General features: G+C 40.4%; 1 protein-coding gene across 1 annotated transcript; it reads right to left on the bottom strand.

Annotated features, from left to right (window-relative positions):
• Positions 1 to 14,088: 14,088 nt before the first annotated feature.
• LOC115394134 (B-cell receptor CD22-like) lies at positions 14,089 to 20,202 on the bottom strand. The gene is made up of 9 exons (XM_030099357.1): positions 20,120 to 20,202; positions 18,160 to 18,205; positions 17,661 to 18,053; positions 16,941 to 17,255; positions 16,608 to 16,862; positions 16,072 to 16,275; positions 14,859 to 14,943; positions 14,731 to 14,767; positions 14,089 to 14,536 (listed from the first exon to the last, which is right to left on the bottom strand). Exons 1-9 carry the CDS (start codon positions 20,159 to 20,161, stop codon positions 14,486 to 14,488), a joined length of 1,428 nt encoding a protein of 475 aa, XP_029955217.1. The 5' UTR covers positions 20,162 to 20,202; the 3' UTR covers positions 14,089 to 14,485.
• Between the last annotated feature and the right edge of the window lie 176 nt (positions 20,203 to 20,378).

Genomic DNA, 20,378 nt, shown 5'->3' with positions numbered 1-20,378 from the left:
AGTTAGCATCTCCCATCCACTAACATGGAGTAGTTAGCATCTCCCATCCACTAACATGGAGTAGTTAGCATCTCCCATCCACTAACATGGAGTTCTTAGCATTTCCCACCCACTAACATGGAGCTCTTAGCATCTGTCTTCCACTAACATGGAGTAGTTAGCATCTCCCATCCACTAACATGGAGTAGTTAGCATCTCCCATCCACTAACAAGGAGTAGTTAGCTTTTGCCATCTGCTTTTGACAGTCACTGAATGAAGGCAATAAGTGTCTGAGTTTGATTGACAGCTGCTGTCAGCTGTGTAACTGCACTGTATGCCCATATATGGTCATTTCAATTAGAGTGGAGAGAGGAGAAAATAAAAGTCTTTTTTGGGGAAACAACTGCTCGTTGTTCCTTTGCTGTTTGGCATAACTGAACAAAAAATATCACGTTTGACAGGAAAATTTGTTGTCTTTCAGTTGGTGAGGCTTTCAGAGCAGTCAGACTTTTAGTTTGGACCCCAGAGGCCTCAGCTTGTGAGAAGCACGAGATTTTTCCCCATCCGGCTCCATTATAACTGAGAGCAAAAAAAATGCAGAGCGCACACCTTTTCTTACCTGTGTAAACGTACATATATCATGATATTTTACCCACTTATGTTACATCATCTTGTTCGGGAGAACCTGCTGGAACTTTGCGTGTGCTCGGTTTGTTGATAGGAGTCACGGTTTAGCCGCAGTCGCCACTTGTTCGAGGTGCTGAAAAAAGGCGACTTTTTTCCTTTTTTCCCCATTATAACGGATGAGGGCCGGAGCAAGGCAGGATTTCAGACTTCCAACTTTGAACGCTAATAAAATCCACACCGTCAGACTTTTGACAAAGTTGTTCACAACTTTTGTAGAGAAATGTGTCCTCTTTCACGTCGTGTGACTCTTATGTCTGCACGACAAACGGTCTCGGAGGAGATAATTTTTTTGTGAGGAGTGATTTTGATCAAAATTTTACTTTGAAAGGGAAATAGCGGACTTCCTGTTGGATTTAGGTCAGGGGTGTGAGCGCGTGAAATGTAGATCTTGATGAGATGAACGCGTGAGTGTTGGTTTGATCTGTCTACGACATTCCTGCGGGCTGTAGCGACTGTTTTAGACGTTTTTTGGGATCTAGGTGGCGCTAGAGAGCAGATGGGGTCAATTTTTCCATTTTATAAAATTTTTCGCCGGTCATGATGTGCGTGCCAAATTTGGTGAGTTTTCGTGCATGTTTAGGGGGTCAAATTTGCGTTTATAGACGAGGTCAGTAAAATAACAAAGAAACAAACGGACGAATAACAATAGAGACCTTGCCCTCCAGGCAAGGTGGCCTGCGGCCACCTTGCCTGGAGGGGCTCGGTCCCTAATAAGGAGAAGGTCATTTCCACTCACTGCAGGAAGGAGTTCCGGTTCCACCGGAGCTATTCTAGCCTAAAGTACCATCTCGAACATAAGCATCCGAGGTCTTCCAGTCCCAAAGCTACAGCTAGCTTGTGACAGACCACGCTAACTGAGCGCCGGCCAATGACCAACTCCACCAAGGAGAAATTAACCAACACAATAGCTGAATGAGTTGCAAAGGACTGCAGACCGATTAGCATTGTTGAAGACAAGGGCCTCGCAAAAACAAGAGTAGCGTCCCTCGACCCGTCCTACAAGCCACCATGCAGAACCACAATAATGACGAGGATCCACAGCCTGTATGAGACCGAGAAAAAGAAAAAAGAAGAGGCTTTATCTCAAGCGGAATGTATATAATGCAGAATGAATATACTGTATATGTCGCCCTGACAGGAGACCACTGGACCTCAGTGAGTAATACTGCACATCACATCACTACAAAATGGGAACTGGTCTCATTCGCACTAACTTTAATAAAAAAAAGAACGCCGCTTTGCATCGGCATGCGCTGAACAGTTCCAAACTGTTGTGCGCAAGTGGGATATCGAGGGGAAGATTACAATCATAGCGACGGACAGCGCACGTAATATGGTTGCCGCAGCTCGCATTCTTCCATACAATCACATGCCATGTATCGGCCACATCATACAGAGAAGCATCACTGTGAGTCTGGCCGACAGTGGGTTTGACGCTCTGTTCGCCAAGTGTCGCAAAATTGTGGGTCATTTTAAGAAGAGCCCAGCGAACCTGGCGGAGCTGAACGCAGTGCAAAAGTCATGAAAAAAAAACGGAGGAGCCACTGACCCAGGACGTTTCAACGCACTGGAATTCCATGTTGGAAATTGGTTGCCTGTCACGCAATCAAGATGCAATAAAAGCCACGCTGAGCCAACAGCAGCATAAACTCGTTATGCTGACGCCAGCCGAATGGGACAAAATCCACAAACCTGAAACCCTGCAAGAGCCCTGTTGGTAAGTATGGCCAGTTGGCAATTTAGACCATAAATCCACTTTGAGAACCACTGAAGTGACCACATATTGTAGATTGTAGGCTGACATCAAATTAATAAATGAATAGGCTATATAATGTGACCATTCATTGCATTAATTTAAATTTAAATAAAACAAATCAATCGATCAGTCTTTATTTATAAAGCACCTTTCATACATAAGATGTATCACAAAGTGCTGTGCTTAAAAGACCACTCCCTGAAGACCTGAGGGCTCTACTGGGCTCATATGGTAAGCAAATCACATAAATAAGAGGGTCCAACACCATTATGAGATTTAAAAACCAATAAAAGAATTCATTCTAAAAAAATTAATTATCTAACAAGTTGTGTTTAAGTAATTTACTTATCTTTCCTTTTCTGTCTGTGTGTGTGTGTGTGTGTGTGTGTGTGTGTGTGTGTGTGTGTGTGTGTGTGTGTGTCTCTCTCTCTCTCTCTCTCTCTCTCTCTCTCTGTGGGTGTGTGTGTGTGTTTTCCACTGCAGGTATGTAACTGAGCTCCTGGGAGAGGCCTACGTCTCCTGCTCCATGGTACTGCCTGCCCTCCGCCACTTGCAGAATACGACGGCAGTGTCTGAATTGGACCCTGCATACGAGTATGTGGTGAATTTCAAGGAGAAAATCAAGGACGACCTAACCTCTCGCCAACAGAACATCAACCAGGAATGGCTCAAGCTAGCAACGGCGTTGGATCCACGTTTTAAAGACTTAAAGAGCCTGACCAAGACAGAGAGAGAAGACGTGCGGACCACACTTGGAGGAATGCTGCGAGATTTGAAGTTTGAAGAGAGGGAAGAATACTGTCCCGTTAGTGAAAGAAAGAAAGAAAGAAAGAAAAGTCTTGTTGATTTTGAAGAGAAAACGGAATACTGTCTAAGACATAAATTATGTTCTTGAACAATATTAATGCCATCCAGTGTGGATTTATGGCTGTAATGAACAAATACAGTATGTTGCTGTGCAGTATATATCCGCCTTGTGTCATTTCTTTCCATTCTAACAATAATTTACAGAAAAATATGACATATTTTGGGGATCATTTGAATTGTGATTAATTCCGATTAATTAATTTTTAAGCTGTAATTAATTCCATTAAAATTTTTAATCATTTGACAGCCCTAGAATTATTAATATTTCTCAATGTGAAAATACTCCATTGTGCCACAGGTGCTAAAATAGCCTGTAACAGCTGAATTTGGCAGTCTCTGAAATTCATGATACAGCTGCTTTAAAGACCCATGAAAAGAAAAGAATAAGATATCCAGTTCTGTTCTTTCAATAAACAATAATATTTACTAAAAAATATCATGTAAATTTAGAACTAAAACAGTTTTGCTCATGTTCTTCATATGTATTCAAAATAACATTGAATCTATTTCTCTGTTGAATCACAAAAACATTCTGATAATAGCTTTAAGAACAAAATGCTGACGATACAGACGTAATTCTTGATATAATAGTTCAAAATACAATTGATGTGTTTCAACAAACATCTAAAGTCAAAATGTCTACTGTTTCGAAGTTTCTCACCAAATGTGTGTTTTCCAGCTGATCAGCTGCAGCTAAAGTCGTCCAATCAGTTGAAATGTGAACAGAAGCAGAACTGCTGCTTCAAGAAGTCTTCTGAATTCTTAATCTGTCCTCAAAAGAAGAAGTTCTTTTGCATCTGCAGCTCAGTGGGGTGTGAGAAGCTTATTTCTGCAGTTCAGTATTTCACATCTCTTTGACTTTAACTCACAACTCAAATTCTTACCAAGTTTCTTCTTACCAACCAGGCTTGTTTTAAGTCAAATTGCCTAATTCCACGTGATTTAAGATAAATCCATTTGTTGTATCAGAACATTTTCTGACAACAGAACAAATGAAGTCTTGATTTAAGGAGCATTGTCTTAAAACAAGATTCTTTCTCTTGCTGAAATATACTTTTCAAGTGGATTCATCTTAAATCAAGTGGAATTAGACATTTTGAGTGATGGGTCAAAAAAAAGTAACATTTTGAGTTTTTGATCAAACAGCATTGGAATAAACCTGAAATGTAATGTCCCATAATGCACTTGGTGGTGCTGGGTTATTGTAAAGTCCAGTCTGACTTTAATGGCAGCTGAAGGTGTTGGAGGACTGCCATGACAGTTCAATCATCACAATTCAGCACCTCAGGGTGAGAAACAGTCATTTTAAGTAAAAAACCATGAGACTTCAGTCACTGTGAAACAAACTACAGTAACAAACTTCCTGTGTTTGCTTTAACACCCTGTTTTTCTCAGATGTTTATCAGATAGATCCTCTTTATTCACTATTCTCCATTTGTTAAACATGGTTGTAAATTCTGAGAACTGTGTTGCTGCAAATATAGTTTAAAGTTAGAAGATCAGCTGTCATGCCGTCTGCATGTTAGAAGTTTAACGTTCTGCCCCAACCCCCCCAAAAAAAAATAAAACAAACAAAGAATCGTTATGAAAAACAACAATATTCTTTAGCCCCTCTAATAGATTTGTTCAAAACAATTCTGCATAATAAACCATTTGTTCCGAGACGCTATAGCAGTAACTGAGCGTTCTTTCCCAGCTGCCCAGTAAGCTAGCACACCTGCTAACATTAGCACAACAGAACTCAGCACACATTATGAGATCAGAAGAGGAAGATCTTGGTTTACAGATTCCTGTAGTGTGATCCAGGATTAAGAGGCTGACTGAGGATTGCTGAAGACTCTTTAGGATTGCAGCTTGATGAACAAAAGAGCAACATGGACCTTTGAACTCATCAAGAGACAAAAAAAGTATGTAAATTGATGTAAAGGCAAAATGTTGACATAACTGAAGTTAATGTTTCATGCTCAATGAGCCAGCATCTTTTGAAAAGGCTTTTCAGCAGAGTGACACAGTCAGGGTGAGGCTCTGCACCAGTCTGGCTACAATTTAGTATAAAGACAGCCTAAATAAGAAATTAGCATCAGGAATTTCAAAACAGGCACAGCAAGAATTAAACATCATGATCAGAAGAGAATCCAGTCCTGCAGTGGTTGCCTGTTCAGACTCCACCTCCCTCACTGACCAGCTGAACTGCTTCTTCACCTGCTTCAACATCAACATCCTCAGCTTCCTCCTCCAAGCTCCCACCACACCAGCAGCTGGAGACCTCCATCCTGCACAGAGTAAACCCTGACAAAGCCACTGGACCTGACAGGCTCGGACGCTGGCTGCTCAAGGAGAGCTCGATCCAGCAAGGTGGGGCGTCAACCAGGCTGTTCCAGCACCTCCTGGACACGAGCACCGTCGACAACCAGTGGAAGGACTCCACCACTGCATGCAGCCTCCTGCACCCCGTACATTAACATGACTTTAGCTACAAAAGTAAAGCCGACAGAGGAGGTGGCCCTCACTCCTGGGTGGAGGTCCCTGAACTGCTTGATTCCACTTCAAATGGCATCTAGAGTTGCTTTTGACATCTGGTCATGAGGACAGTGAAGGCGTCTCTCTTCCAGAGTGTTTGAGCAGCAGTTCAGGATCTTCCCTCTATTCTGCACAGGCTGCAGGCTGGAGACTCCTACTTTTCCCTGGATCAACAGCCTTCTGCAGTGGTGCTCGGCTTCACACAGTTCTGCTCCAGAGACTTTGTTCTCCACCGTGTGTTCCCGTCTCATCCAGGCTCCTTGTTGCTGAATCCCCACCGTCCCCCACCCCAGGGTTCATCTTTATCTTCTATTGATTTTCCATCTTTATTTTCTAGAATACTGTTTTTTAAGTTCCAGAATGTTTGCTTGTTCTTCAGTTTGAAAAAAAAAAAATAATAATAGTGATCTTGAAATTTAGAAACCACATCCAGGAAAACACACAGACGCCAACAGTGCAGGAGGAGAGCGAAGAGGAAGAGGTCGATGAAACATGTTCTCTCTGTACATGTTGAACAGATGTCAGTAGCTAAAAAAAAAATCTACATATGTGACAAATGAAAAAGAGAGAAAAAATACAATCCATCTGATAAACATTTGAGAAAAAAGAAAAAAACAGTGTGATAAAGCAAACAGAGGAAGTTGATTAGTTTGTTTCATAGTGACTGAAGTCTCATGGTTTTCTGAAGTGACTGTTTTATGATGGTGGCGAGGGCCGAGAGTCACCTCTGGTTCCTTCCTGTGGTTCCTTCTTACTGGGGGTGTGGTCTTCTCTGACTTGATTCTCTGTGGCGCCCTCAGGTTTAGTGGAGAAGCGGGGGCGTGTGTTTCGTGGTTCTGGGCCTGTTTGCCTCATTTACCAGCAGTGATGTTGCTAAAAGTTGCTCCACATCAAGTTCCTGCTGAACCCAGAAGACAAACCTTCTCCTGATAATTTAATCAAGTTCACTGTGTAATTTTGCCAGATTTTTCTGGAGAGTATTAAAATTATACATTTTTCTGAACTTTATTGGATAAGCAATAAAATAAACAATGTTTCCATTTGCCTTGACATCTATATGGCCGTCATCTTGGATTTGAAAAAATGGCTGCCGTAAAAAAGGTTTTCGTCAATAACTCAGCTTCTGAATAACCTAGAAATTAGATTTTGACAGCTAATCCACCATTTTCATGGCCAAGGAATTCAATGTTATCAAAATAAATAAGCTAAATTCAACCACTGTTGAAAGCATCTGCAGAGAACTGATTACATCTCTATCTCCCTTCATGTAGACTTGTAGCCAGGTTGCTTTGCCGATACCCAGGGTTCACAATAGGTGACCATCTCTTTGTGGACCCAAGGAAAAAAACAAAAACACAGCGCACCGCTCTGACTGACTAACGCGAGGTGAGACTGGCCGAGAGCGAGCAAGTGAGTGAGAGAAACGATCGTTCAGTCCTTCTCCTTTACTGAAAAACACTGCATCATATCATAGAACATGTCACAACTTCTTCTGGCACTGTCTCGCTGTCTGACAGACTTTTTTCTAACTTGAAGAGAGAGGCTGCGCTTCAGGGGCCCCTCTTCTTCTGCGGTGTCTGTGTAAAATCAGGTTGAACACCTGAACAGCCCACTAGTCACATGAAGGGAAAATGCATGTGACCAAAATGATTCATTTGCAAAAGGAAAAGGACACTTTGTTTTACTTTTGAGATGTATGTGAACATTTGAATTCTCAAGACACTTGATTTGACTTTCGTGAAAGTTGTTGTTTATTTTTATTTGACTGAGTAATACTAAGTGAGAAAGAATATCAGTGTGATACTGAAAATAATTGTTTTTGTGCCTTCCACTAACTCCTGATAATTACAGTACAGCAAACCCAGCCTCAAACCACATTAAAACATAAAATAAAAAGTCCAAAATTCTCCACCAACACGCATGTACTGTGGACCTATGACTTCCACAATACTTATTTTACGGACCTTTTACATTTTAATAATTGAGAACCCCTGGCCTATACCAGAGAACCTTCCATTGTTGTCAGCTCCAGTGAATGGATGGAAGGCCGGCAAAGCCTTTGCTCTCTCTGCCCCTATGGCTCTCCTTATTGGCTCTATCCCTATAAACCCAGAGGCCATGGAAACGGACGTATTCTTCAGCTTGAGGTCATAGTTTGCTATGACTAACACGAGGACATCTGTGTCTGGGGAGAAGAAAACCATCTGTGCATCTGATGGATTTCGCTGTGATGCCAGAACAGCCTGGTAGATCAACAGTGTGTCTGCTTCTTCATGGTTGTTGTCTTGGAAGAGCAAGTCTCCGTTGCTCCTGGTATGCCCTGAAGAAGAGGTGGTCACCAGTTTGTTTGATGTACTGTTGTACTCTAGAGTCTTTGCAGCAAGATAGTTGGTCAGGTCAGCCTTCGTCTCGTAATGTGAAAGGAACCTGCTCATTGGGATGTGTTTTATGTGTGTGTCATCTCTAACCTGATACTGGACTGGTGCTCTTCCTTGCCTTCCTTTATCACTGGTAGCACTCTTCAGAGAATCTTCCCTGAATGCGTCAAACACATGGATGATGTCATCATAAACTTATGTGAGGGACATCAGCCTGTCGAAGCATTCACTGAGATCTTTGGCTGTTACTATGGTTGTTGGTTTCTTGGCCATCTTCTGCAGTAGGACCATTCCATCTACCAGGGCTGTCTTGCAAATTGGAGCATCTGGTGTGGTGTCCATCCCATCTGCTGGCTGCTGAACTTCCTGTGGAGTTCCTGCTGTTACCAACTTGTTCAGGAGGTGGATCAACTTCGATTTGTCCAGGCATGACAGGATTGTACCATCTGGAGCAAAAAGAGCTCTTGGTGTCAGAGTGAATTCGTGGTTCCTAATGGCCTCTTTCTGACTGATGTCTCTGCTGGACCTGGCCAGGACCATCAGTCTGCCATACAAGTCCTTGGTCTCATTTACTACAATAATCAGATCACTAGATAAAGGTTTCCTTGTGTTTGGTGCTAAGTATGGCTTAATGATGAATTTGTCTTATGAAATTAGACAGTATTTGCAAGAACTGCAGTAACAAGTGTCTCAAGACACCTGCAACTGGGAGCTTTGGAATCCTTGGCCTTACAGTTGGTAGTTTAGCAGTCAAAATAAAAATTGTAAGTTATTTAGAAGCTGAGATATTGACGAAAATGCTTTTCACAGCAGCCATTTTGTAAAATCCAAGATGGTGGCAATATAGGACTTGGGCCAAATAGAAACATTGTTTTTCTGATTGTTCATGTTATAAGGTCTCCAAAAATGTATAGTTTTGATACTCTCCACAACATAGTGAATCTGAATAATTTGAATATGGAACTGTTGCTGGTTCAGAACGAAGTTTAGATCGGTCTTTTTCAGAACTATGACTAAAAGGAAAATCTCCTCCTCACCCCCCCTCACAGTCTTCCTTTTGGTAGAGCAGACTCTATTTCAACACTAAAAGACTCTCAGTCATGTAATACTGTGCATCTTAGTGTGATTTTCTCTTTGCTCCAAACAGGAAGCCTTCATTCTTTGATGACTGCCATTTCAGTGAGCATCAGCTTTGTGTTCATCTTCCTGCTTTTCTCTGTCTGGTCAGTACCTTGAACTAAAACATGTGACAGCAGCAGCTGTGTATTAATGCTGGTTTGACCTCAGTCTGGACTTCTTCCCACTTGATGGATATTTTCACTTTCCTGATGTCTTTCAGGTGGTTTAAGAAGCGTTGACGCCCACAACAGACTCAGGTCGGTACATTTCACAACGCGTGGTTCGACTGTGCTCTTTACTGTTAGTCACCAGTCAGCCAAAACATTATGACCAGGTGGCTAATATCCCTGTTTTGCTGCTAAAGCAGACTGAACCTGTCGAGTCATTAACTCCAATAGGTCACATGATATTGTGATGTGGCGTCTGGCTCTACACAATGTATTTCTATTTTTTACTCTACTTGACGAGAAGCATCCAATTCTTATTCATTGTGCTCCATTTATCCTTATTCGCTAGTTGACAGTGAACAGAAGCTGAATTGAGTGGAGCGTGCCAAGTGTGGCAAACATGAGAGGGAACATGAATATTGTTAATCAGTGTAAATTTTTTGATTTTCCTGGATTTGTGTTCATTGATGACTTTAGTGAAACTGTTAGTTGGTGATGAGTAGCTGTTGTGTGAATTTGTATTTTTGGTCACATGGGAGGTGCAACAGGGATATCAACAGGTCTTCTGCACACAGAACTACACCTGAGGCAACATGTAATTGTTTCACACACACACACACACACACACACACACACACACACACACACATATACATACATATATATATATATATATATATATATATATATATATATATATATATATATATATATATATATATATATATATTGAAAGTTCTTATTTTTATCATTTATTCCTGTTTGTAAATAGAATTTGCTTTCCTGTCTTATTTGATATCTGACATTCTTTTCAATTTATTCTGTGTGGAGCAATGCTGAAAAAAAAGTATTTATTTTTAACATATTTAAGAGTAAAACTATTTTTAACATTAAATTGCAATAACTGCAAATTCGAACAGTCAGCTCTTATGAAAATTTATATCATTTTCAAATGACAGTAAATGCAACAAAATCGTTGTAAATATTTCAGCCTCATTTAAGTCTCATAAATATAAAACATAATGACAATTGTATTCAACGAAATAATGACATTTGTATTCAATTATGGTGAAAAAGTCAGGTTTTTTTTCAGACTAAAGCTGAACTATATGTGCCTATTGAGCATTTATTTATTAAAGCTTGCTGGAAAAATTAACAAGTCATTGTTTCTGCAAATGATCTGTTTATTCATTGCACCATAATAAACATCTTGATAAACACCTTAATAATCTCAGTCATATTTCATTATTGGCCCAGAATCTCACACAGTGTGTGTGTAAATGATCAGTGTTCAGTCGTCCAGTAGAACTGAGCCACTGTCCTCTTGTTGTCATCTCTTCTTTATGGATCATTCGTCGAAAAATGAAGTTAGTGGATTGATTTAAGTTTGACATCCAGATTATCTTCCTCCCACTAACTGATATAAATGCAGCTGATATCCAATACTCAGAGCATCTTAATCTCATTACTTTTGTTTTCAGTTTTCTTATATAACTGGAATACAGCATCATGTTTCAGCATTATTAATTCAGGATTTGTTGATTCAAACATGTCAAGAAGCCTCACATTAAAGACTGTGTGTGTGCGTGCGTGCGTGCGTTTGTTTTCCTGGCTCACGTTGTTCAGGCAGACACTGACACCTCTTGTATTGTGAAACGATGTGACGTCAACAGGACAATGTCTGAAATTAATTTTAAAATGATTTTTTTTTTTTAATGAAACATGTTTAATGTTTAATTGTGGATTGTGGCGGACTGGCTGGTTCAGGGATGTAGGTGAACAATCTAGGATCAATCTGCAATATGTGGCAAGAGTCACTGTAGTTATTCCAAAATCATACAAGATGGTACACAGTCGTAGGAAAATAATACCAAGTGGAATAATCGCAGATGATTCTATGGCATTACTTATGACTGTTGATCCGACCTTTCATACTGTTTTATACATGCATAAAGGTAGGCAGTGAATATCAACACAGTTACATTAAAACAGCAGATTATGAAGAAACAAATATACATTTTTAGTCACTTTTTATATTTTTTACACGAAAAAATGTTTTGGAATTGTGTGGCATATCAATTTGTTTAATGAATCATTTTCATATTTCTGTATTTACTTTCAATCATGACAGTTTCAGTCTGCCATAGTTTTACAGCATCCTGGAAAACATCAACTTGCACAGAGAGGTAAGATTAAAAAGCCTGGAGAAATTGATTTTCTGGCTTCAGTGAACTGTATAAAGTAACTACATAGCCTGGCTAAATTTGGCAAGTATTTCATTTTGTGAGGCTGAGAGCTGACCTCATTGGACTGTAGCTCACAAATGATCAAAAAAAAACCACCTCATGAACTGCTTGCTTTTGAGGTTGAAAATGACCCTGAACACAAGGTTCCACTGGCAACAAAACTCCTGAAGTTGGTGTTGAACATTCAGGCCACCACAGCATCGGTGGAGAGGTCTACAGCCATAAGAGGACAGAGCAGGGAAGACTTTCACCTCTGGCTGTGATGTCCATTGAGAGGAGAGGCTCATCAAACTGAAGTCAAAACAGAGGAGTTTCACAATGCTGTGATCAACAACGTTGTCAAGAAGGACAAACACTTGGATTTAATCTTCAGTTAAAGTAACTCTGAACTCTTTCCTGATGGCAGTGTTTATTGTGTAAGTCATGAGGTGATAATGCTCAAACATTACATTGTTGTTTTATAGATATGAAATCCGTGTTCTTAAAGGGCAACTTCGGTTTTTTGACATCTGGACCTTATTTCTCGGTGTGTGCATGCTCATATACTCACTCAGACAAACATTGTGCAGCTCGGAATCCTTCAGAAGTTATTTAGATCCAACCGATGTAGCCGCACTTAGCGGGGGCCACGGCAATGGAGCTTCAGCGCGGGACATAATCTCTGCAAAGTCGCTCATTTCGGCTGTATTTTTTCCTCCATCGGCGCTGGGTTGCCTTTCGGTCGGAAGGGGGGCCTCCGGCGGTGTCCCGCGGCCTGGCTTGGAGCGCGCATCCGCCGGGCGGCGGAGATCTGGATTCTCCCGCTGAGGAGAGAGCTCCGGCCGCGGTGCGGCGGGCCGTCGCGCGTGCCGCAGCCGGCGTGGAGCGCGCATCCGCCGGGGAGCAGAGATACGCTTCCTCCCGGCGAGGAGAGACATCCAGCGGCCCAGCGGCTGCATGCGAGCCGTGCGTCTTCGCCGGTGCCCGGAGCCTCCGTGGAGCAGCTGAGGGCCATTTTCCAACTCGGCCCCTGGAAGTCAGACGCCGGGGCACCGTGACAGCCGAGGCCGACTCAAAGTGCCTCTCTGCTGGGGAGAGAAGCTCCGCAACATTCCCATCTGAGCTAATTGTGGCTAAGTTAGCGAAAACTGTCAGCTCTTCAGCTGACCCACCTGAAGACGGTAGACGAGCTGACTTTATGATAACACTGGCGATGGATGAAGAAATACAGCCGAAATGAGCGACTTTGCAGAGATTATGTCCCGCGCTGAAGCTCCATTGCAGTGGCCCCCGCTAAGTACGGCTACATCGGTTGGATCTAAATAACTTCTGAAGGACTCCGAGCTGCACAATGTTTGTCTGAGTGAGTATATGAGCATACACGCACCTAGAAATAAGGTCCAGATGTCAAAAAACCGAAGTTGCCCTTTAATAGCAGACGTCAACCGGATAGCCGTGTGAATGGCATGAATTGAGGCCACATAGGCACAGTAGAGCATTCAGCATGAGTCATGATGACCTACTTCTTTCTGGTTGTTCAGTTCACCTATTCATGAAATTGGGATTTTGACATGGACCAGAGAAAGAGAGAGAGAGAGAGAGAGAGAGAGAGAGAGACATTTCAGCACCACAGACAGCTCTGCGTCAGTGTTTCATGGTGGTGAAGGGACTGGCCACAACATCCACATCCCTTCATATGAGTTGAGTTTCAACAACTGATCTCACCTTGTCAAGTCCAGGACTCTGACGCCCTCTAGTGGTCTGAGGATTTCTCCTGAGAAAAACAAAAGCATTGTGGATCATTGTGGTTCATGCAGCGGCTTCTGAAGAGGCACATTTCCACATTTCCGGTCTGTGTACAAAAGTTTGACAGATCTATTCTCAATCCCAGGCTGTGAGCGTGTCTGACATCCAGCGCCCGACCCCCGGTCACCCCCTCAGCTCTCTCCCCAGCCCCCAAGCAGCAGAGCTCCGACCGCGGGTTGAATCACTTTGACAGACGATCAACCTGCAGCCTAAGTCCAAAAAACCACGAAGATAAACTCAAAAAAAAAAAAAAAAAAAAGTAAAATCACAATTGTATTATTGTTTTTATGTTGTTGTTTTCTTTGCTCTGTCTAAAAAAAAATTCCGGTTCCTTCATGCTGATGACTCTTCAGCTCAGACTAAACGGAGTTCTGCAGGGTTCTGTGTTTGGGTCCATACTTCTCACATCATACATTCTTCCTGTGGAGCAGGAGTTCACAACGTTTTTCTTGACAGACCCAAGTTAAAGCAGTTTTTCCACTTAACCTTTTTCACTTTCATCACTTCACAGATTCTCATGACTTTATGTCAAAGAAAAACTTTATTTCTGTAAAGCATTAACACAATGATTTTGTGGGAAAAAAAGAAAATGAATCAAGTTTTCTATTGTCATTACTGAAATGACTACTACAATAGATACAAAGCAAATGAAACCAGGAGAAAATAGGGAAAAAAGCAACAATCAATTGAGATAAAACTTGTTTAAATGTACACAGAAAATATGAAGCTTCAATGCATGCTGGTTTATCTTCAGAATGGAAACAGACATCAGCTCTGTTTAAGACTCTACATGAATATAAATGTGTTAATCCTCTACAGAGCTGCACCACTTTTTATATACAGGCCTGCTTCATGCTGAGACCCACCAAAACAACAGATTTCATGACAAAAATGACAAACATGCAGGAAAAGATGATCGGAATTAATAAAGCAGGTCACTGATGATGGCTTTAACATCTTGGTTTTCTCCTTGTGGCCCATTATGCTGGACTTTCATTCACTGTGTTCACGTAGTCTGCTTCTGGTGAGTCCTGTGTGGAAATGAGACAACACACATAATGAAGTGTTATCCCCCATCTGAAGCTTGGAGACTCTTTCAAGTCAATTATTCCATTTGTTGTCACTTATTTACATTCGTACAATTGGAGTAAGTTAAAGAGTTAATGAAGGGTAGATTTTCTTCTTCTAAATGTAACTATCATACTTATTAAAACAACTTGTTTACCTTCACTTGTTTGCGGCAATGTCTCCATTTGAACCAGCTGAAAGTAAGAAAAAATAAAACTATGAATATTTTGAACTGTAACTTTAAATAATGATCAAATGGTCTACAGATGGAAAAGTTTGTCTCACCACTCAAAGATGATGATTGTACAGTAGAGAGATACAACCTGAAGGATCATCAGTGTTTTGAGGACGAGTTCAATCCTCAGTTCATCTGCAGAGAAACACGTGATTTTAGTACTGAGTTTTCTCTAACTTAGACAGCAGTGTCCAGTCTTTGCAGGATCCAAAAGCAGCATAAAGTGAAAACAATCTGATGACAAACTGTTTCAGCATCACCGATAATCCAACCAGAGGCACTCAGTTTAATCTGTTAGTGAAGGTCACTTGATTGGTCATCTTGATTCTCAAAAAATATGATTATAAAAATGTCCCCTTGCAGTTTTATGAAGAGAGGATCAGCAGTATTTGTTAACCCGAATCTTCTTAGGTTTCCAGTGATGGTGATATACTAGCTGTCAAATGGGCTTGAGATAAGATTGTTAAAAATATAGAAACATTATATAGGAACAAGAGGGAAAAGACTGAAAATCAATACACATATGAATATAAATTAGGGCTGTCACTTTAATGCATTAATTACATTAATTAATTACACCGCAAATTAACGCATTAAAAAAATTTATCTAAGATTAATTATAGCACACTTTAGTGGCAATTCAATGTGAATGGAATTATTGTCTTATTTAGAGGCATGTTTTACTTGTAGTATTCATTTTAAATTGCTGTATTGAGTTAGTTTTAGTATTAATTTTGAATTTAGTTTGCTTCAGTGGCTATTTGAGACTCAGCCTTGTTTTATTTCAGATTTTTTTTTTTTTCATCTATTTTTGTACTGCATTTTTGAATAGTGCACCAGGCTGAATTGGTTTGCTGGGAGGGACTTAAACTTTTTCTTCTTTTGAATTTCATTGATGAAACACACTGATAGTGTTATTTACGTTGCCTGATTGGGCTTAGAATTCATTTCGGATAAGACGTCCTGACTCATTCATCATCAATAAAAATGTGGATTGCAAATCTTCTCTTCTCGGTGGATTAATTTGATGAGTCATGCACTGCAATTCTGTAACGTCCTAGAATTTGAATTCTTCACTCAGGGACCTAAATTTGGTATGAGATTAAAATGTAATTAATTAGGTTAATTAATTACAAATCCTGTAATTAATTAGATACATTTTTTGAGCGCATATATATGAACATATATAAATTTGTCGAAAAATAATAAAAAGATTAAAAGTATCTGTTTTGTTCACAGGAATCCACAATGACGTCTGATTACCAAGAGCATTTTCATCCACGCAGTAAAAACTTGCTGGATCTGTTATGTTGGCCACATTAAAGGTGTAAAAGTCTCCTTCAGACACTTTGATGGGTCCATGGTCACTGTTCTTGAACCAGGAGAAGCTGCTGACGGCAGGTTTGGCTCTGCTGGAGCAGGTCAGGGTCACCCAGCTCCCTGATGGACTGATGGAGACTGTCGTGTCTTTAGGAGTAAAAAAAAAAAAAAAAAAAAAAAAAAAAACGTCAAACGCATAGTAATATCAATTGAATAAGTAAAAAACATTCAGGAATGAGCAGTGAACCAACAGCGTCAAAAGGAAAATGCTTGTATAAAAACAAAAGTTTTAAGATGAGTTTTAAAAAAGTTGAGGGTTTGAATGTTTCTGATGATGGAAAAGAAGATATGAGTGTCATCTGCATAGCAGTGGAACTGAATATTGTACTGACATGAAATATGGCCAAGGAGTGGAGACAGACAGTCATCAAAACACATCTCTGTCTGTCTGTCTGTCAGAAAAATTAGAGCCTATTTACCTGCTTTGTTCACATGAATCCACAATGACGTCTGATTACCAAGAGAATTTTCAGCCACACAGTAAAAACTTGCTGGATCTGTTATGTTGGCCACATTAAAGGTGTAAAAGTCTCCTTCAGACACTTTGATGGGTCCATGGTCACTGTTCTTGAACCAGGTGAAGCTGCTCACGGCAGGTTTGGCTCTGCTGGAGCAGGTCAGGGTCACCCAGCTCCCTGATGGACTGATGGACACTGTCGTGTCTTTAGGAGAATCTGAGGGGAAAATAAGACTCAGATTAACTTGATTCATCAGAAACATCTGAAGTGTGATGAGCTGACAGGATCACTCACATGAAACCCTGAGAGTTAACTCTGTCTCAGGTGTTTTCACAGGTTCTCCTCCAGCAACAGGATACACAGCAGAGCAGCTGAGGCTGAATCCATCATGTGTGTCTGACAGAGTGAGGGTCTTCTGGATCTGAGTGCTGAAGGTTCCATCTGTGTTTTCCTCAGTTTGGCTGTGAGCGTCTTGTTGGAGGCTCCAGGTGAGTTGAGGAGGGGAGTGTGAACAGGGAGTGAGAGATGAGCAGGTTACAGTGACAGACTCCTTCTCCTTCAGGTCCTTCAGATCAGCTGAGACTTCTAATCTGGGCCTCGGAGGAGAACCTGCAGTTTCACATGAAACATACATTTTACACATAAAACTACAACATATGAAAGTTTCAGTTTCTACAAGTTCTTCTAATAACTAAACTTGTCCTTTGTCACTTCAGATTAATATATAAATCAGAAAACAAACTTTAAACACTGAATAAATCCAGAGAAAGCTGTGAACTGAGTTTTCAGTCAATAACTACAATAATTTCCAGATTGTTTTCGACTGAATACTGACAGTTTTATGTTAGATACAGCAGTGCAGACATGAGTTTCCTGTTGTTGTAGGACACAAAACCAAATAAGCAACCATTTCATCAACGATAAGATTATTGCATCAAAAATGTAATGGAGTCATATTCAAATCATAAATGTGATATTTTATCTTTTTAATGCACATAAATGAAGCAGTCTTACCTTTCAGTTTAATTTCAACAGGATTTAAAGCAGCTGTTGCCTTGAATGATTCATTCTCAATTCTGAAGAAGAACTTTGTGGTTTTTTCAAGTTTGACAATATTAAACTTGGTGGTGCAGTCTCTTTCTCTCAGGTCTCCAATGATGCTGATATAACGGTAGTTAACTGCATCACTGCTGTTAAAAACTATTCTCTCTGGATGACCCTGAAAAAGCCAATCATCTTTAATCCACACAGCAACTATTTGTCTTCTGTTGTCAAACTGTCTCTCTTTCCTTGAAGCAGGTGTGAAGCTACAGGGGATAATCAAACAGGATCCATTCACTGCTTCCAGACTCCTCGGTGCAGTGATGAAGAGACCAGCTTTGTCACCGGCACAATGAACCAAAACAGCTGGAAAAACAAACAACTTGTGAGCTCAATTTACGATCTGAATCATTGATTTAAAACCTTCAAATTATTCAACAAACATATTAAATAATAGCAACAGAGAGCTCACCTGGGAGGAAGAAAACAGTCAGAAGAAGAAACATGTTGACTGGAACCTGCACATTCACACAGTGGACATGTTAAGGGAGCCCCGTAATGTAATGTAATGACTTTCATGTGTGATTGTCTCAGAAAAACTTAATTTGGGTTGATATTTCTCTTCATTCACACATATTTGAGTAATCTATATGAATATTCTGTCCAAGCTCTACCTCCCCTCAAAATACTGGCACCAATCATGAAGCGTCAAATACGAGCGTAGCCTCGTAGAAAAAAATCAATAATGGTTGGATTTTGTATTGGAGAGTATACCACAAGAAACACACTTCTTTTTTGTCTGCAACAAACATTTCACTGCCGACTGCTTCACAAATCTTGACCAGTTTCCATGTCAATTTTGTGAGACTGACTCTAAAAAGTGGGGGAGTTCCTTCACTTAAACCATCAGATTGACAAACAGTAAGTACATCTGACCTGCATGCTGCAAACAATACCGTAATTTATTCAAATTGAATTCCAAGGCGTGGATAAGTGAGGTTGAGTTGTTTGGACTTCCATGTCGATGTGTAGAATTACTAATATTTCTTAATGTGAAAATACTCCATTGTGCCACAGGTGCTAAAATAGCCTGGAGCTGCCTATAGCTGACTTTGGCAGTCTCTGAAAATTAGTGATGGCAATCTGAAGCTTTCTGAAGCAACAAAGCTTTCAACACAATTGTATCGAAAAAAGGTTCAGTACTCGAAGCTTTTCAAATCAGAGCCCAACAAGGACCCCTGGTGGTGAAAGTCAAGGAAACCATGTCATGTGTCAGCTGAATGAATGAATGTGATGTATGAGTAATTACATTTTTTAAATTATTGAATGATTTGTCCACATCACTAAAACCCTAGTATAGCTAATATTTTGATGTCAGCATTTCTATTGTTCATAGGCCAACTTGAATAAAGATGGGGATGAAAAAGCAGTGTTCATATGTATGACTGAATGTGTTTGAAGTGTCCAGTACATTTGCTGTGTCTCACATAACAAGTCAGCAGCAAGCTTACTTATTTGAGACACAGTAATTATTAAGGTATCATGAGAGATGGTGGAAGTGAATTGACGTTGGCAGATGCTGGCCACAAACTAAACACTGGACCTAGAAAAATAAATTACAAATGAGGGATGTTTTTTAAAGAAGGGATTTGGTCTGACAAAACAATACTTTACATATGACATATTGTTGCAACTGGCAACCAACCACCCCAAATATATTTCAAAGTCTAACATTAACAATGAACAAAATGTAGGCATGACACATTTGCTCATAACGCCATTGTTGGGTGAAATTAAATCAAATCAAAGTGTTCCCAAACTTCAGAACATCCTCTTTTTGCCACAGGCTCCATATCAAATCTATATTCGCTGTCTCTCACTCTCTCTCGACTCACAAACCGCCTCCACAACCCACAAACAGCTGCAGCGCGTTTTAATCCTGTGAAGCAGCGGCTGAAGCGTCACGTGGGTGTGCGCGAATGAAGCTTCAGATGTCACAGATCACGTGATTATCAGGAAACGAATCAAGCTCCGATACAAAGCTCCAGTGAGAAGAGGTTCATTTTTTCAACACATGCTTCGAAGCTTCGGTGTCACGGTTAACATCACTACTGAAAATTATGATGCAGCTCCTTTAAAGACCCATGAAAAGAGAAGAATAAGAAATCCAGCTCTGTTCTTTTGATAAACAATCATATTTACTAAAAAATATCATGTAAATTCAGACCAGAAACAGTTTTGCTCATGTTCTTCTTTTGTATTCAAAATAACATTGAATCTATTTCTCCGTTGAGTCACAAAAACATTCCGACATTAGCTTTAAGAACAAAATCTTGATGATACAGCCATAATTCTTAATTGTTCAAAATACCTCATACCGCATTTCAACAAACATCTAAAGTTAAAATGTCCACTGTTTCGAAGTTTCTCACCAAATGTGTGTTTTCCAGCTGATCAGCTGCAGTTAAAGTCATGGAATCAGTTGAAATGTGAACAGAAGCAGAGCTGCTGCTTCGAGAAGTCTTCTGAATTCTTCATCTGTGGTCAAAAGAGGAAGTTATCTCTCTGTAACATTTCCAGCTCAGTGAGGTGTGAGTGGCTCATTTCTGCAGCTCAGTACTTCACATCTCTTTGACTTTTGCATGACAACTCAAATTCTTACCAAGTTTTTTAGACTTGCTATCAGTCAAA

The sequence above is a fragment of the Salarias fasciatus genome, chromosome 9 (assembly GCF_902148845.1).
Source record: "Salarias fasciatus chromosome 9, fSalaFa1.1, whole genome shotgun sequence".
In the NCBI taxonomy this organism is placed as follows: Eukaryota; Metazoa; Chordata; class Actinopteri; order Blenniiformes; family Blenniidae; genus Salarias; species Salarias fasciatus.
Note: the sequence above shows the minus strand (reverse complement) of the source record. Positions and strands in the feature narration are given on the sequence as shown.